This window comes from Artibeus jamaicensis, unplaced genomic scaffold (genome assembly GCF_021234435.1).
Source record: "Artibeus jamaicensis isolate MK-2021 breed Jamaican fruit bat unplaced genomic scaffold, CSHL_Jam_final scaffold_3307, whole genome shotgun sequence".
Lineage (NCBI taxonomy): Eukaryota > Metazoa > Chordata > Mammalia > Chiroptera > Phyllostomidae > Artibeus > Artibeus jamaicensis.
In genome coordinates this window covers 7,999,879-8,018,749 of record NW_026522040.1, presented here as the reverse complement: position 1 = coordinate 8,018,749, position 18,871 = coordinate 7,999,879, and the positions used below count along the sequence as shown (strand labels likewise).

The window sequence follows — 18,871 nt, the reverse complement described above, 5'->3', positions numbered from 1 at the left end:
AACCTCTTGGAATAATCCTCATGGGCTGAAAAGGTCAGCAGAGGGTTCCTTTCCAGGCCGCATATGTACTGTTGCTTCTCTATTGTGTGGGGCCCGAGTTCTGTGTCTCCATGAGGTCATAATAGACATTGTGTGCCTGTCACATACCACTCTTCTTTTTTATACTCTGCACTTTCTTTGCACATGAACTTTTGCTGATCATATACTCCTTGAACTCTTATTCCTCCCTCCCTCATTTCTGTTTTAGGGAACTGAGCTAGATCTGGACTGTAATTTCAAGTGCCTGTGACTGCTGACTGACAGGGCTTATTCAGAGGAGACATCTCCTTTTGTCCTTACCATCACAGAAGCTATGGGTTGACAGTGGGGCAAAACCATTCCTTTGCACAGTGTCTTGAGATCATGGAGACTCTCCTTTCCATTGTGTAGCTGTGTGGCTCACTCCTTGTCTCAGTGTCTTTAATGGATAACTCTCTGTGTCATTGTGAAGTTGACCGGGACCTGTTCTTGGTGTTTTCCTGGAGATCCTGGGACCTTTATAAGGTCCCACTTGTATAGCTTCAGACTAGAGCAGAAGAGGAAGAGGAGACATTTTGGGGAGGATAGTTCTTGACATTCTCAACTCTGTTGGCTGTTCTTAAAGGTGGAGGGAATGACATATGCAAGGCTCTTACTTGAATAGAGGACTCATTCTAGTTCTAGAACCTTTCCCTATGTTGACAGTGCGGTTTCACACTAGTTTAATAGTCAGTGAAAGTGCTACATAGAGACAAACAAATGGAGGTCGTAGTTGTCTATGACTTCCCTTTAGCTACATGAATTTCTGGAGCCTGGACTTCTTACTCAGGAGTGGGTTGATAAATAAAAAGCATTTAGAATAGTGGCTGGCACCTGGTAAGTGCTATAAAATTATTGGCAATTATTATTCACCAAGTAAGCCATAGCTCTGAATAGACGGCGATGCAGGGAAAGGTGCTACTGCCAGACTCTGGAAAACTGTAAGGTCTGCTTTTAGGGCCTGTGCTGGTCAAACCAATTGCTAGACCCTGTTTTTATGAGCTCCCTAAGTGTGTGATTTGTGCTGTGTGCATTTTATTTTTATACTCTCTTCAGTGCCTAGCACAGGGCTAGGATATTGAAGAAATGAACTTGAATGTTGATTGTGGGAAAGTAGGCAGTTCTCATGTGACACATTTGTTTTGTCTCTCAGCCCTGGGCATTTCCTGCTCGAGAGTTCCTTCGGAAGAAGCTGATTGGGAAGGAAGTCTGTTTCACGATAGAAAACAAGACTCCACAGGGACGAGAGTATGGCATGATCTACCTTGGAAAAGGTGAGTATCAAGGACAAAAGGACTCATTTTTCTCCTCTCCGAGTCTGAAGCTCCTTCAGATTCCATCCGGTGGAAGGCCAGTGTGAGTGCTGGTGGAGGTGGCTCCGAGACAGTTGGCTGTGGATGTAGTCGTAAGTGTGAGTCCATGCCACATAACCTGATATTTTTATTTCTTATTTATTTCTGGGCCTGTTTTCCTGGCTTGGTTTAGGTGTATGTTGTACAGCGTAGCATTCTTCCTTGTATTTAGGCCTTCAGCCCATGAAACTTAATGGCTATGTGCTTCTGAGACATAGGGCTAATTGAATTCCTATAGATTTCCAATTGCATCTTCTATTTCTTTTATCTGCCTTGTGGTTTTTCTTCTGCTCATGGGGAGACTCTCTAGGAGAGAAGGATTTGTTTAGGGCTTGTGGGGGTTTTTTTGCAAGCCACATACTTTGCAATTGAATGGGAAGAACATAGGCTTTGGAGTTGTAAACGTGTGGGTTAGAATTCTGGCTCCTGTTTCGTGGAACCTTACTTAATTTAGCCCTTAACTTTTCTAAGCCCTAGTTCATTCATTTGTAAATTATTGAGCAAGTTTAAAGAGATAGTGTATGTAAAGCATCTATCTCTGGCACAGAGTATGTGTTCAGTAAATACATTTATGTGACGTGTACACGTACACTGATTGTTTAGCTGAGCCAGGTGGCTCATGCAGTATTAGGTGTTCTCTCTTGAATTAGGTAGAGGGAGAGAAAAATTATGGTTTAGAGTTAGAACAGAAATTGAAATACTTGGTAGACTGTTCTTTATAAAGCATAAAACAGTTGTGTTCATATGGAACTATTTTAGTAGCAGATATTTAAGTTTCCTGTGATTATTTGATAAAATAACCTTTCAACTGAACTGCTTTAGATAATCTATTTGACTTGGGTAGTCTGTACTAGAAGTAAGGAAGCAGGGTAGAATGACAAGGCTAACATTCGTTTTACAGAAAAAAATTTAAAATCTATTGAGAGAGAGAGAGGTCACTTTAATTGTTCCACTTATTTGTGCATTCAGTGCAACCAACAAATGTTGGTTCTTGTATGTGCCCTGACTGGGGATTGAACCTGCAACCTTGGCATATCAGGATGATGTTCTAACCATCTGAACCACCAACCTGAGCAGAGCCCATCCTGTTAAGATTCTGATTTTAATTTAGAGGTCTTAGATAAGCGAGTTGGGCATGACTTGGAAGCGTCTTGTCAAATTTACCTGGTAGAGAAACACCATTTTCAGCCTCCCAGAGAAGGGCTGTTTCTTGATTGGATGGGAAGCTATAGTAATATATGTAATCTTTTTGAAAAGAGAAGAGACAGATTTTCCTTTTGCACGTAATGTAAGTAATTATAGTAGGAAATAAAACACTTAAGCATTATTGTTGGATGGTTACTGGTTAGAAAGGATGTAATATAAATAGATGTACCCTGTCTTCCAAATGCATTTTTCAAGGGTTTCATTACTTAAAATATTTCCTATTCAGTCTTCTATTACCCTGAAAGAGACTTCACTGTGGGCACAGATATATCTATAAAGAGCCACTGTCTAAGAGTTCATTTAAATAACCCAGTCTTCAACCAAAATGGTCAAATTGCTTAGGTGAGGAGAATCTGATTCTTAAAATAATCTTTAATATTGTTTTTAAAAAGTTTATTAAACTGACCCAAAGTATAAACTGGATATAATCAAGCAGTTAATGCACTAATGTGTAGAATGAAACCTGACACAGGATTTCGCCAATAAATATGTACTGAAAGAATAATGCCTGAAAATTACCTACATCTTTGAATTTTAAAGGCTTAGATGGCTTACAGTTTAATATTTTCATTCAGATACTTTAACCGTCAGTGCCATTCTAATGAAAGGACACAGTGGCTTATATGATTAATTAGTATTCATACATTTATCCTCATTCGTGGTTACTCTTTTTATATTGGGGGAATGGTAGAATTTGAGAAACTGTGGTTAACCTAGAACTTATTTAAAAAAGAGGTGGTTAGTCTTCCGACTTTTGGAGAAAACATAGTCATCTACCTGCTCTTACTGTCATCTCCAGGTGTGACTTGATCAAATTCATAACTTGATAAGTAATGAGCAAGAAAACCAGATGCATGCTCTACAAATTCCCTGCTTTCAGTATTTTATCTACCACAGTTTGTTGTTTCCTTTGGGAGGCTGACCCAGAGAAATGAATTTTTCTCCCTTTGAAGGAGCAGTCAGAACTAAATTTTTAGAAGTGGGCCTGCTGACAGCCATCATGAGAGTGCTCTGCACTAAGAAATGATCTGTTGGGTATGCTGCTGATTGGCTGTTGTCATGGCCGCTCATCTTGTTTGTACCTGGGCTTTGTTCTTTTCAACCCCTGACTTCTTGGCCTCTTACTGCTCAGCTTCTCCCTTACTTGTTGAATCCCTCCTTTTGACCTCTCATTCTTTGTATTCCTGTTGTTTTCGTAGAATCAATGTAATATTTACTAATGGCAGGTAGCTGTGTGTGTCTGGCCTTAGTAGTAACTTCAGTGGAAAGGTTCTTGTGATCTGTGCTCAGCCTCAGAACCTGAGCATCCTTTGTATGTAAATATCATTCATCTGAACTTCTCTTGGTAGGAAGAGAGGCTTACAATTTACCTGTGTAGAAATTGGGGCATGCTAATGGCAAGGCATTTAAGTTGGGCTTGGGGATGGTGTGTATACTTGTGCTTGCGAACAGCAGTCATGTGTAGTGTGCCGAACAGAAAACTAACAGAATTTTGTTCTGTGCTGACATTACCTATTGGCTAGACTTCGTTTCAGTTTATCTAGGAGCTTGTTTCTGCCATGTTAAACATTTTTATGTGACGCTTCCCTCATAGATGTCTTCCTTTATCGTTCTGGCTGACAAGCAGAGATTTAAGAGAATACACAGAGCCTAAAAGCTTTTTCAATAGCATGGAAATGCAATTACTGTTTCAAGTTCCCAGGTAAAACGTAATCAGGTTGGGATTTATGTTTAACTTTATTTTTCTTGCCTGCTGCGGAGGCTGCTGTGTGAGAGATTAGAAATCTAGACACTGTCCCCCGCATCTCGGTGAGTGCAGGAGAAAGTCTTTGTCAAACTGGTAGCTTATCTTGGTGTCCTGTTGGAGCAAAGAGTAGGGCGTCCTGAGAGGAATTGGACTTTGTGGTGAAAACTGTAATGGGCGATCCTAAACAAATCTGTCTGATTATATGTATAATGTGTTCTTAACTCCTACGTGCTTGGCTATTCACAGACGTTACTGTTCAGTTCTCACAAGAACCCGCTTTAGGGAGGTCCTCTTCTCATTTTAGAGGTGAGCAAATTCATGCCGAGAGACCTCGTCTAAGGCATTAAGTGGCAGAATGTTTCTTCAGCTCCAGGCCTCTCCTCCTTGGCTCACTGCTCTTTATACAATTCTAGGCTGTCACATGTGTCCTGCTTTCTTGTCAGTCTCCAGTAGTTCCTGAGATTGCATTTGGCCTGGGAGATACACAAGGAAATTAGAAGCAAAGACCTGAGAAAAAGATTTGTCGACCTTTGGGTCTTAGAGGCTAGACATTTTGGAGGAAAAGATTTTCTGAAAAACCCGACATTGCATCGCTGCCTTGTCCAGCTCTCTGGCAGCATCATTCTCCTTGAAGAGCTAAGGGCAAAAGTGGGCTCCATTTGATCTCTAGTGCCATTGCAGGCAGATTGGAATCTTGTGTTTAATTTGCTTTTTTTTTTCCTCCTCAGATACCAATGGGGAAAACATTGCAGAGTCTCTGGTTGCAGAGGGCTTGGCCACCCGGAGAGAAGGCATGAGGGCTAATAAGTAAGTCTTCATTACTCGTCTGACCTTCCAACTTCCTTCTCCTCTACTGTGAGAGCTGGGGTTGCTCAAGGGAGTGTGGGCAGGCAGCTCTGAATTGGCTTTGCTGCATTTTCATGGCTGCCCCCTGATATTTAGTGGGTAACCGCTGGTGCTCTCCAGCTTTTAGGACATTCCTGCCCAGGTGTGTATTATTCTGAGCCAGCAGGTCACTCACCATTCTTTAGTGGGTTTTGATTTGTGTAACCCCTTTAAAAAACAGGCTTTGGGACAGGCCGCTCTATTCTTCATATCATTAGAGTCAATGGGCTTTGTTTTACACCGTAGATACTCAGTTCCAGAGGACTTACCAGTTCATCCCAAAAGATTCATGGAGTACTTGCTGTGTGCCAGGCTGTGTTCTCGACATTGAGCACAGACCCATGAACAAACATACTTAGCTTCTACCAACATTTTAATGGGGAAACAGACAATAAACCAAGAAACAGGTACACAGTATCTCATGTGCCAGGAATAAGTACAGTGAAAAATGAAGTGAAGAGAATAAATAGAATTCAAAGCAAAATCTGCTTAGAATCTAGTTAAACTGATAAAGGCTCAGTGGTTCTCTTTTAAAGTCAGAAAATTTCTCTCTGGAGCCTTTGAAGTCTGTTTTGGTCTATGGATCTGTAGATACTGAGTAGTAGATGAAAATGTATTTATTTAACTAATGGCGGTGTGAACTTCTTAGAAATGAGTGCTATGTATGTAGGCTTTATAGCACATGTAATCATGTTCAAGTTTATTAGAGTTGGCTCTCAGTAGGATGGATCGCAGCTGGCTTTTTTAAAAAAACATTTTATTTATTTTTAGAGAGGGGGAGGGGAGGAAAAAGAGAGGGAGAGAAACAATCAGTGTGTGGTTTCCCCTCGCGTGCACCCCATCGGGGACCTAGCCCACAACCCAGGCATGTGTCCCAGCTGGAAATCGAACTGATGACCTCTTGATTTGCAGGCCAGCATTCCATCCACTGAGCCACACCAGCCAGGGCTGCCACGGGCTTTAATTAATACCTATTCTCTGAAAAGCGATAAGCTACATCAGTGATTTGGAGGCTAACGATGCTGTTTAAATCGTGTCCAGGCTTTGGATAAATACTTGCATGGACTGTACTTATGATGGGGATGAACAAAGGTAAAAATGCACTATTTGCATTTTTCCTGCCTTCTTAGTCTTGTGGCCCACTCGTAAAGTTCTGTGGTCTTTTCTGACTTTTGAGAGTCATTTTCTGGGAGTTTGTTGCGTTAAGACATTTGTCTTAGGTGGTGATTTTGGAAGCATGCTGAAGTTGTATCTTAAGGACATTGCTGGCATGATACTGCTGCACTGTTTTTTAGGAATTCAATTTGTACCCAGAATGAAGAATTTTTAAAAGCCCATGGTAGTATTTTACCATCTCGGCAAAGGTATCTCCCTTGGCATACTAATCCTTTTTTCCTCCAAAATTGCCTGGACTTAAAGCCTTCTTTTCTCAGTTGCTATGTTTGCTTCTGTCTCTTAAACTACACTTGTTTCATTGAATTCTGGCTATAATTTTGGATCCCTGAGAACGTGATTGTCTTTTTTGGGGGGTGGGGAGGAGGAAAAGGTACCGAAGACTTCTGTGGTTGAGAAATTCTAGGGCAGGGGTCCCTGCTTAGATATCCCTGCCGGTCGAGGTGGGCATTTCCGTTTGTGCATACAGCCATCAGTGGACCCAGGCACGGAGGTTGTGGAAAGGCCATGCAGTTTACTTCCTTTGCTCAGACATGTGTATGAGAGGGAAGAGCAGAGCCATTTCTGGTTTTGTTTGTTGGCTTGCTCATTTGCTGACTTTCCGGCTGCTCTCTTGTCTGGTCTCCCACCCGATGAAGAAGGGGTCTTCCATTTTCAGACTGCTTTTGCTTAGCTGGCCTGATGAATGTTTAAGTAGTTTGGGGTGACATTATCTGCAATGACAGTGTTTGCTCTGCATTCCCCAGCCCTGTTCTGCGTACGACCATAGGGAGTAAGGGTGGTTCTTAGTCACTTTTCCTGCACTGTGTCCTGCTGAGCTCTGCCTAGATTTCAGTTCCCGAATCTGGGATAGTTAAATGAAGCAGTACCCCTGGAGTGGCTTCCCTCTGAGCCACCGACTTGTTTTCTTGTAATCACTGATGTTGGCAGTACTAAGACGTGTGTTCTTTGGATCTTCTCATTAAATGCCCTTGGAGGGAACAAATCTGGGATCCTGGAGTTGCATTCAGGGTAGTTTTCTGGTTATAGGCTTGAGTCTAAAGCTGTTGATCTGAAATAAATTCATCAGTCCCTTCAACGGGAGAAGGTGCTGAAGAAGCCCAGAGTTAAAGAAGAGCTTAATATGTTTATGAACTTACTAACCATGTGTGTTTATTTTTCGTATTCTAGTCCTGAGCAGAATCGGCTTTCAGAGTGTGAGGAACAAGCAAAGGCAGCTAAGAAGGGCATGTGGAGTGATGGGAACGGTTCACATACCATCCGGGACCTCAAGTATACCATTGAGAACCCTAGGCACTTTGTGGACTCACACCACCAGAAGCCTGTCAACGGTGAGTCTGGCAGGCAGAGACAGATGTGATTCAGGGGGATTTCTTTATATTCGTTCTCAAGCTTCTTGAGGATTATAAAACCTATTTTACTTATTTAGTATCCAAGGGAAATTGTTAAGGGTAAACAACACCATGGTGTTTTGGAAGGAGATTGACTTGATTTAGTTCATGTGGGTCACACCAGATATATTTTGCAAAAGTTAGGTGTTTCCTGGTGTAGAGTAGTAAATTGCTGGTATTTTTGCACATTGGAGCTCTTTCTGTTTTCTAAAAAATAGCTACTTAAATACCATTCTTGTAACTGATGTAGGAATGTTTATTCTTTATACAATCAAATGCACGTGTGCATACACACTGTAATTCTGGCCCTACTTTGAGACTTTGTTGACACTGACTCAGTAAAATAAAACTGTTGCCAATCCTGAATTGTTACTATTTTTTGCTGGGTACCTGCTGCCAAGGTGAACACTTACCTTACTGGTATCAAAGCTTAGGTGTGAGCCATGAGGTCCCAGAGGGTTCCCAAGACAGAGAAGTCACTCTGATCTGTGTTCCCCAGGAATAGTTGTGGAAGAGTCTGTTGTGTGAATACTCATGACCTGCCAGTGCTTCATCATTTCCTAGAGGGGGGCTTTCCTGAAGGCTTTGGGGATAGGAGCTGTGTTCACTGCAGTTGACTAGACATTGTTTATCTCTGGAATGAGTTTTGCTAATGACTGAAGCTGTTTATTCTGTCTTGCAGCTATCATCGAGCATGTGCGAGACGGCAGTGTGGTCAGGGCTTTGCTCCTCCCAGATTACTACCTGGTTACCGTCATGCTGTCAGGGATCAAGGTCAGACCAGACACTGGGCTGCGTGTAGGGTGGGTTTAGGGTTTGTTGACGTGTTCAGTCATAGGTAGATTTTTCTACTCGGGGACTTTGGATCTACTGTTTCCTCTAGAATGGGCCATTAGCATTGGCTAGAGTCCTTTCAACTTTGCAGTAGGACAATTCCAATGAGAGCAAATAAGATATTTTAAACTCTAAGTACTCAGGGTCTGTTTGGAGTGGGCTGGGTGGAGAGGTTGTCAGGATTCAGCAATAGGGAATGGGATGCCCTGAAGTTTTCTGAGTCTGCCTTGTCTTAATGTAAAATACACATTTTGACTTAAAAAAATAAACAAGGATTTAATGCTAGGCACTAATTTTTTCAAAAAACATTTTTTTCTTGCAAGTGGTAATTTTCAACTGTAAATAAAAATTTTTTTCTCCATGATAACCTGAGGTTTTTTTTCTTTTTAAAGATTTTTATTTATATACTTTTTAAGAAAGGGGAAGAGAGGGAGAGAAACATCAATGTGTAATTGCTGCTCATGCGCCCCCACTGGGGACCTGGCCCAAAACCCAGGCACATGCCCTGACTGGGAATTGAATCGGTGACCCTTTGGTTCGCGGGCTGGTTCTCAATTCATGGAGCAGCACCAGCCAGGGTGATAACATGAGTTTTATTTGCCTTACCATGAAGTCTGCGATGATGCTATTTCCAGTTACTTTTTACCATTATGTTTTAAAAAGTGTTAGAAGATGGCATCTGAGACTTTCCCCAGCAGAGCCTTGTTGGTTTTTGCTTTTTGGACAGTTCAGTGTGGTGTGAGTGTGGCGAGCACTCACGTTTGGGCTGCATGACTCTCTCACCTTCCTTTGCTGTAGTGCCCAACTTTCCGACGGGAAGCAGATGGCAGTGAAACACCAGAGCCTTTTGCTGCAGAAGCCAAATTTTTCACCGAGTCTCGGCTGCTTCAGAGAGATGTGCAGATCATTTTGGAGAGCTGCCATAACCAGAATGTTCTGGGTACCATCCTGCATCCAGTGAGTGTGCCGTACAGACTGGGCTGTGTGGGGTCTGGGGTCCATTTGGGGTTTGACGAGCTGTACTTTGCTTCCCTTTTTTTCCTCTTGTTTTTAAGAGCCATTAAATATCTCAGCAGGAGTATCATCTACTGGGGAGATGTCACTTATCCGATAGAATTGGATAAATCTGTGCAACTTCTTACTTTTAGAAAATTAATCTCAAATGTTGCTGGGTTTACAAGAGGAACTCTTATCACTTATTTTTCCAAGAGTTGGTCCAGTCATCCCTAGGAAAGGTGGGAGGTTGCCGCCTGGGTTAGAAGTGGCCTGAAACTTGGTGCAGAGGATTGGGGAGTTTGTATGGAGGCCTAGAAGTTACCTATTTGGAATAGTGGTAGAACTGTGAGGAAATCTTTTTGTGGAAAAATTATTTTGTGTATGCCAGGCTTTAATGCCAGTTTCCTCCTAACTCTGCCTTTTGAGCAGGAAATCAGTTCTTTATGTTCTAACTATTGGAAATAGTTTCTTTATGTTGTGACCTTATTTTATTCTTTGATAGGTGGGTTATTCTTAGACAGGAAATGACCTTGTTCTTTAACAGCAAAGTTTATGTGGATTTTCATTATTATAACCTATATTCAATACAGACTAACTGTATTGTAACTAGTGTTACTTATTCTTTGCCTAGAGAACTCTTCCATTGTGGCAGTTGTGAAGGCTGGGAGGCTTGGTGTGGAATATGCCAAGGTCATGTCTGTTTCTTCTGGAGTGCTAGCTGTCTGCCTGGGCCCTGCCAGATGGCTCTGTGTCATAGCAGAATGTGAATTGTAATTCATTGGGCAAAATGTAGCTTAAGTTATTCCCTTACTCAGCTCATTCTTCAGCTTTCCCTTTATGGAAAGGGGAGTTAGTGGTGATCTTAAGGAAGGAAACAGTAAGGTGTAATCCCCACTGAAGATTAACATCCTTCTCTGCCTACAAGAAGAGCTATTGAAATGTCGATTCCATTCAATGCCACTAACATTTATCCTTTTCCTATTAAGTGAGAGTCACTGTGCGTGGTGTTGTGAGGATATGAAGCCAAGGTTGTTGAGAACAGGAGCCACAGAGTGGTGGGTCTTTGTTGGGGCTCGTTTCTGAGTGCTTGAGCAATAGCTTTATTTTTTTCTTTCTTAAAATAAACTGCAGACTAGACTGACTATGTAATAGTGTCAGAAATCCAGAGAAGGCTTCTCTTGCCGTAGAATCTAATTTGTGCCTGCCTTTTCATGTGCCTTGTCTTCCAGAATGGCAACATCACAGAGCTCCTCCTGAAGGAAGGCTTTGCACGCTGTGTGGACTGGTCGATTGCAGTGTACACTCGGGGTGCAGAAAAGCTGAGGGCAGCTGAGAGGTAAGGTCTGTCAGGGAAGCCTTCCAGCCTAGGTTCTCCTTATGGATCTTTAGGGAAAGAAATATTGTGATGTCTCACCCATGTATGTCAGTGTCGGTTTTATTTCAGTAAGGGATTAGGGAAATTCCAAAAGAGGCTAGAATCTCGTGGAGGACTTGGAAATCTTTAGGTTTAATCGAATTCAGTGCTACATAGTAAGGAACTAGATTTTTACTCAGACATTCTGCTCTACCTGATACACTTTTTTAATGTTTCCAGGTCACTTTTTAAAAAAAATAAGCGTCTCAAGTTCTGGATTTTAGGCATTTGTGATGAAATAAACTTGAGGTTCATTTGAGGACAATGAAATTACTTGCCAGCCTGCTCTCACACAGGCGGTCTGAAGCCCAGGGATATTGCAGAAAGACAGAGCCTGTGGGCCCAACACGGGGCTGTGGAATGCTGTTGTTCAGCCTAAAACCCTAATTTATTTAAAAGTGTGTGTTAGTTATAAATACCGACGAAACTGAGGTGCTGTTGTCACGTTTTTGGCTAGGTTCAGGTGTAGAAGTAACCTGTTTTCAGAAAAACAGTAGTGGATATTTTAAAGATTGGTGGTGATTTCAAGTGTCAAGGTCAAGTATTTGCAGGTGTAGGTGAACCTCATTCATCTGGTGGGGTAGGTAGAAGAAAATGAAGCAATAGCAAGAGTAGATGAATGGAGACGATGGTCCAGGAATTCCCGGCCACCCCCTCCCACAATAAATTAAGCAGAGACTCCTTGACCAGTGATGGCAACGTTCCAGTCTCAAGGCTTGTTGTGTGGCTCATTATAGAATCATAAAATGATATTGGGCTTGGTAACTCCACGTGTTTGCCTTGAAGGTGCACAGCCGAGAGATGTGTGACAACATGAAGTGAATGGCTACAGTTTTCTTCCCTCTGTCAGGTCCTTTGCATCCTTCTGCACCTCTGAGCAGGAATTCTTGCAATTCATAGATTTTAATCTGGGGCATTTGATATTGGCATGTCTGACAAAAGAAAACACAGTTATATAAAAGTGTATTAGTCTTTATGTTCCACAATTAAATTAGAAAGATACAATACTGTTATAAAATACAGTGTTCCAAATACCTCTGATTATTCTGTGATGCTCCATTTTTAAATTTTTTTCAAAAATCCTGTCAGTTCATTTTTCTAAATTACTATTTTGGTTGGTAATTCTTATTGCCTTCTTTAAGTTCCTGCCTCTCGCTGAAGAAAGTGAGTGTAATGATAGGAGTGTCTACATGTTTTATAACATCTTTAGGAGACTTTAGGGATTTTTTAGAGAGTGCTCATCATTATAAAAGAGGCTTAGACCAAGAAATACAAATCGTATTTTGATAATTGGTGATTTCTTGCCTGCCGTTTTATATGCTGTGTTTGACTTCTTTACATTGTTGGCAAACCTCTGTTGAAGTACTTGGTATATTTTACAACTACAGCGTTGCTGCTTTGTCTTTTTCTTATTTTAGAATTTCTTAAAAAAAAATGGTTACAATACTGTTTTCAGAAATAATAGTTCCTTTCCCCTGCACGTGTATTCATTTACTTGTAAAAATGTGAGACAGCTGGTCATTGATTTTTTTATTTAAAGGTTTGCATGCATTCCATTTACCTCTCTTCATTTGACTCAAAGAGTCTACTGGGTTTAGTACTTTAAAAATTTCTGCCAACGTGATTTTTAAACTTTTGTTAGTGAACTTCTATTGTAGTTTTGTTCATTTTTCCTACTCTTTAGATGTACTTACTACAATGACAATTTTGTTCTTGTTTTCCACATAGGGTTTGGATTCAAACGGAACTTGAGCAAGCCTTTAAAAATTATGTATATTTGTTTGTTTAGTGTATGTACTTTACATTTAAAAGAATTCTACATTGCTTTTGTTTGTCATTCTAGTGCCTAGTACATAGTAATCACTCAGGAGGTACTGGATAAGCCAAAGACCTAATAAGGTGAACTTGAACTGTTCACTGTCAAAAAATTGCGTATTTAGATCTAGTCTACCAGCCATGGGTTTATGGTTTATATACACATCTTGGATAGTTATAGCTGCTATACACTTTTTCTTGTGACACATTTTATTCCTCTTTGACTAGTGTTCTTTCTCCTGGGTGCTGTGGCAGTGAGGTAGGATAGGATTCTCTACTGCTTGCTGTCATGGTGGTGGTGGATTTCCTTCACTGACCTGATCTGTCTGAATGATTTGCATCCTTGCTTTGTTGTCAGGTTTGCCAAGGAACGCAGGCTGAGAATATGGAGAGACTATGTGGCCCCCACTGCTAACTTGGACCAAAAGGACAAGCAATTCGTTGCTAAGGTGAGTCATTCTCAACATCTTAAGATGCATAGTGATTGTTGTTAGGCCACTGATAACACAACATTTTGAACAATCAATAAAAAACTGAAGCATTTTTATTTCAAGGCAAGCCAGTGGTATAGAGATGTATGCACAGTTGCACATGTGTGTGTGTGTGTGTGTGTGTGTGTGTGTGTAGGGGACTTAGACATAAGAACTTAAATTTTTTTTTGTAAATTTGCATGACTTAGAAGTTCATGGGTTAAAATTATAGATATTGCCATTTGGAAATGTCACCTGTCTTTTAGGGTTTTTTGTTTTGTTTTGTTTGTTTAAAAAATGGCATTTCTCATTTCCTATGCACAAATATATAGTTTCCTGTGCACAAACTCATTTCTTTTTTTTTCTTTCTGTTGGGGGACTCTCGTGTTTTTGAAATTTTTCTGCCGTGGTGTTTTCTTCTGAGAGCTGTCCACTGCTGTGTTCTGGGATGGGTTTCTCTGACGGGAGCCAGAGCTACTGAACAGACTGGTTCCAGCGGTGGTGCTGCTAAGTGTTTTTCTTAGTTACAGGGTTTTTACTTTGGGGCAGGCCTGTTCTCCTCACCTTCCCCAAATGCTGTAGTGTTTTCCAACCTATTTTTACTCTGGGTGGGGAATGCTGGAAGCTTTGTCTTTGTGGACTAAAGTGCTTAAATATTCATATTCTCTAACTGAGAGGTAGGTGACTGTCCCAAATGTTACCGAACAGTTTAAGATGGAAAGCCACTAGGTGGCACTGTCAGCCTGAAAAATTCTGGAAGGATTTATCTTACAATGGTAAAATTTTAACAAAGTCCCTGAGGAATTGCCTGATTTTCTTCACTTTCTTTTTTATGATCCTCAGAGCAGTAAGTCACAGAGTGCTCCAGTGGCCCCTCTCTGTCTTCTAGCCTGTGGTCTCTAAGCAGTGGTCAGGTTAACCACGATTGTGCCTTTTAGTGGACATCAGTGGGGGGTGCTCCCTGGTTGGATTCTCTCCTATGTATTTTCCCATTCTGACACAGACCAGAGTGGATCCCTGCTTTCTTTCTGTGTGAGGACTGGGCTAGCATGGAAACTTGGACATGGCTGTTCAACTTAATTGGAACTTGATTGTGCTTATGTTTCCTGCAATCTGTTCTGTTTGAAGACAGTAGCCACACAAAGAAAGGATGATCATTCAATCAATGTGGGAGGCAGGCCTCCCATTTTCACCATTTGTATTTAGGACCTGTGACGTTAGTGATACAAATGAAACTTGGGAGGGTCCCATTGCCCTGTACTGTGGCCACCAGACCCTCCTCAGGTGTAGAGAAACCTAGAAGATTTTGAGGGTTTGGGCCTTTGCTGTTTGGGGAACTAATGCATTACTGAAGAAATTAAAAATATCACATGGCTGAATCAATAGTTTTGCCTTTATCTTCAATATGACTTTATTGTAACTAGAAAAGGGAATGCTGGCTTTAGGAACATTTCCTCCATTTTAAAAATCCAGAATCTGTTTTTTGTTTGTGGTCTTTCCTGTTTAGGTTTTAATTTTTTATTTATTTACTTTTTAAAATATATTTTATTGATTATGCTATTACAGTTGTCCCATTTCCCTTCATTACCCTCCACACCTCCTCCCACCCACATTTCCCCCTTTTAGTTCATGTCCATGAGTTCATGTCATGAGTTCTTTAGCTTCTACATTTCCCATACTATTCTTGCCCTCCCCCTGTCTATTTTCTGTCTATCATCTATGCTACTTATTCTCTGTACCTTTTGCCCCCTCTCTCCTTCTCCCACTCCCCTGTTGCTAACCCTCCATGTGATTGCTATTTCTGTGATTCTGTTCCTGTTCTAGTTTGCTTAGTTTGTTTTTGTTTTTGTTGTAGGTGTGGTTGTTAATAATTCTGAGTTTGCTGTCATTTTACTGTACTTGTCTTTTATCTTCTTTTTCTTAGATAAGTCCCTTTAACATTTCATATAAGGGCTTGGTGATGATGAACTCCTTTAACTTGACCTGATCTGAGAAGCACTTTATCTGCCCTTCCATTCTAAATGAAAGCTTTGCTGGATAGAGCAATCTTGGATGTAGGTCCTTGCCTTTCATGACTTGGAATACTTCTTTCCAGCCCCTTCTTGCCTGCAAAATCTCTTTGGATAAATCAGCTGACAGTCTAATGGGAACTCCTTTGTAGGTAACTGTCCCTTTTTATCTTGCTGCTTTTAAGATTCTCTCCTTATCTTTAATCTTGGGTAATGTAATGATGATGTGCCTTGGTGTGTTTGCCCTTGGGTCCAACTTCTTTGGGACTCTCTGAGCTTTCTGGAAGTCTATTTCCTTTGCCATAGTGGGGATGTTCTCCTTTATTATTTGTTCAAATAAGTTTTCCACTCATGGCTGTTCCTCTTTCCCTTCTGGTACCCCTATAATTCAGATGTTAGAGCATTTAAAGATGTCCCAGAGGTTCCTAAGCCTCTCCTCATTTTTTTTGAATTCTTGTTTCTTTCTTCCTTATGGTCCACTCCATTGTTTTGAGTCCCAGTTTTCTTTCCACCCCTATTGGTTCCCTGTGCATTTTCCTTTGTTTCACTTAGTGTAGCCTTCATTTGTGCATCTAATTTGTGACCAAAATCAAATAATTCTGTGAGCATCCTGATCACCAGTGTTTTGAACTGTGCATCTGATAGGCTGGCTATCTCTTAGTTGCTTAGATGTTTTGGCTCTGGGGCTTTGACCTTTTCTTCCATTTGAGGTTTTTTTGGGCGGTTCTGGTGGCAACTGGTAAACGTATGAGGGGTGGAGCCTTAGGTGTTCACCAGGGTGGGGTAACGCAGTCTCTGGGTTGTGATGCAATATGTGGGAGCGGGGTTAGAGAGTGAACAGTGGCGCTTGCTCTGCTTTCTCTTGGATTTCATCTTTTCTGCCGCTTCCCACAAGCAAACTGGGTCTTTCTGGTGCTGGTTCCCAGGTGGGTGGGCTTGTATACATTCTAGGACCCTGTGGGTCTCTCCAACGACCTCTCCTATGAGGCTGGGAGTCTCTCTTGGCACCTCAACCGCCGCAAGTGTTTTCACTCGGTGCTTTTAGGCTTTATTTCCTGTCACTGGGGCCCTGGGTTGCGCGGTCTGTCTTGCTGCCCATTTTCACCTGGTTTATCTGTACACTAATGTGTGACTGCGGTCAGCCAGCTGCCTTGCGTGCTTCACTGGGTCTGCTCGTTGCCACCCCGTGCCTGAAGTCTGCCGGCTGCCACCTGCGCCCCCAGGGTTCACCAGCACCTCTTTTTCCTGCCAGGACCCCTCTTCTCTGGCCACTGACTCCACCCCTCTTGCCAGTCTGGATGGATGGTTGTTGGACTTCTGTACAGTTCAATTTTCTATCAGTTCTATGTGCTTTTTTGTTTCTAAATTTTTGTTGTCCTTAATTTTGGTTGTGTGAGGAGGCACAGTGTGTTTACCTTTACCTCTATCTTGGCCGGAAGTCCTTCCTGTTTAGTTTTAAGACACAATAAGGCTTTTTTTATTACAGTTAAGTTTTATTCACTGCAATGCCAGGATAGAGCCGATTGTTCCTAGTAACTATTGGATTGAAGATTATGAGGAATACTCATTCTCCTAAAATAGCTTAAACATAAATTTTGGTCATTTCGATTTAAACCTGCTTAGAGAATAGAGAGAAAAATGTATTTGTAGGTAGGTAAATGGTTTTAAAACTATTTGATTTTGAAATTCTTAAGCATTAGTTCTATTTTTAGAATAGAAAAAAGGAATAAAAAAGAATATACACTAAATGAAGCTACTGTGACATAGCTTTCTTTTTAAACACAGTTTATCATAGTGTCTATCTTAGGGTTGATATACCATGGCCCACCACTTGTTTTTGTATGGTCTGCAAGCTAAGCATGTATTTTAATAGGAAAGAACTGTTTTGTGTATAATTTCATATTTGTAATTTTTGTTTTTAATATGAATTTAAAGAACTCTGAGTTTATTAAGAAATGAACTGGTTCATTCTTCTTCTCCCTTGAGGCAGCCATTTTTAACTCTTGGCAATCCCTGGCTCAATAAAATGTTTGCGTTGAGCTTTTTAAGTTTTTCAGTGTTAGGTGTAACCCCTTTTTCACACCACGAAAAATGAGCATTTAGTTTTTTTCATTCACACACACATATTCACAAGGGTGTGCATGCAACCTTCCCGAATCCTTCCATTAGGACTATATCATAATTCTGATTAAATTAATATTCAAAGTTTAGTCAGTATATGGTAATCACCACCGAGCCGTATAGCATATTGTACATATCTTCCATTTCCTGCACAATTTTTTGTTTTGTTTGAAGTTAGTAATTTTAAGATTTTATGTGTATTTTTTACGTATTGTAAAAATCTTCTCTCAAAACAAACATCCAGTCTATTAATTTTAACTTTGTCAACATTACTTTCCAGAGCTGTACCAGTCTGGAACAGTTCTTTTTTCCTGTTATAGAGCTGTCATTGTTGTATTTCTTCACTGTTATTCTGCACTTTTCTTTGCTTTATCCCTGGGTTGGAACTAGGTTTACTGGATCCTTTGGCTACTTCTTTATGATTTAATACTTTAGTTTGATGGTACCGATTCTCTAACTTCTTGGGAAAAGAATGCTTTGGTAGGTCAATATTTTGAGATCTTTTGTGTCTGTTTTATAATAGTTTAGCTGGGTATGGAATTTTGTTAGAAGTTATATTTCTTCAGAATTGTGAGGACACTGCTCCACTGTCATTTAGCTATTAGAGATTTTTTTCTTATATTTTAGATGTTTGAAAGTGTTCTGATTTCCCACTCCATCCTTATATCATTTGTTTCTTCTTTCCGCAAGATTTTAGCAAATTTTTTTATCCTGAACTTTCATAGTGATGCACTTTGTTTATTTATGTGTGAATATATTATAAGATGAACCCCCAAAAACTGCAGTGTGGGCAGATACGCTCATAAATCACCCATCATGAAATGGGCAAATGCGGTGCAAGAGTCCTCAAAAAACAAATTCATTGAAGCTGAATGCAGCCTCTCACAACAATGCCAGCTTAGTCACTGATACAGATGGGTTGCTAGGATACTTAACCTAGCTGGGGAAGCCTGTACCGCAAGAGGTCTGCCTTCTGGGAGATCATGCTGGGGTTTTTTTGAGGTGCAGGGGGCAATCATCCGTCATATGCTTTAATTTTTAGTCCTTTTATGTCTGGGAACTTCAACTGGTTTGTTGATTTCCATCTAGTTTCTCTGCTATTTTCTGGAACTCCTATTTGGATATTTGATTTTGTGAACTGGTCTTCTAATTTTTTTCTTCCTATTTCCCATCTTTCTGTCTTTTTGTTCTTTCTAGATTTCTTCATATTTACCTCTTAGCCCTTCTGTTATTTCATTTATGGTACTGTATTTTAATTTCTTAGAGATCTCTTTTGTTCTCTGAATGTTTTTCTTATTAGTACTTAAAACATCTAATACTTGTTTCAGAGGTGAATATCATCTATATTTACCTTTCTGAGGAAATTATTACAGTCTTTTGAAACAAATTTTCTTTTCCCTG

General features: G+C 40.6%; 1 protein-coding gene across 1 annotated transcript in view; it reads left to right on the top strand.

Annotated features, from left to right (window-relative positions):
• Positions 1–18,871, top strand: part of SND1 (staphylococcal nuclease and tudor domain containing 1) — a 431,795-nt gene that overhangs the window by 36,378 nt on the left and 376,546 nt on the right. Inside the window, exons 3-9 of the mRNA XM_037167720.2 lie at positions 1,211–1,331; positions 5,091–5,169; positions 7,591–7,751; positions 8,494–8,585; positions 9,444–9,602; positions 10,871–10,977; positions 13,229–13,319. Of these exons, the coding sequence (XP_037023615.2) occupies positions 1,211–1,331; positions 5,091–5,169; positions 7,591–7,751; positions 8,494–8,585; positions 9,444–9,602; positions 10,871–10,977; positions 13,229–13,319 (810 nt within the window). The remainder of the gene's footprint in view (positions 1–1,210; positions 1,332–5,090; positions 5,170–7,590; positions 7,752–8,493; positions 8,586–9,443; positions 9,603–10,870; positions 10,978–13,228; positions 13,320–18,871) is intronic.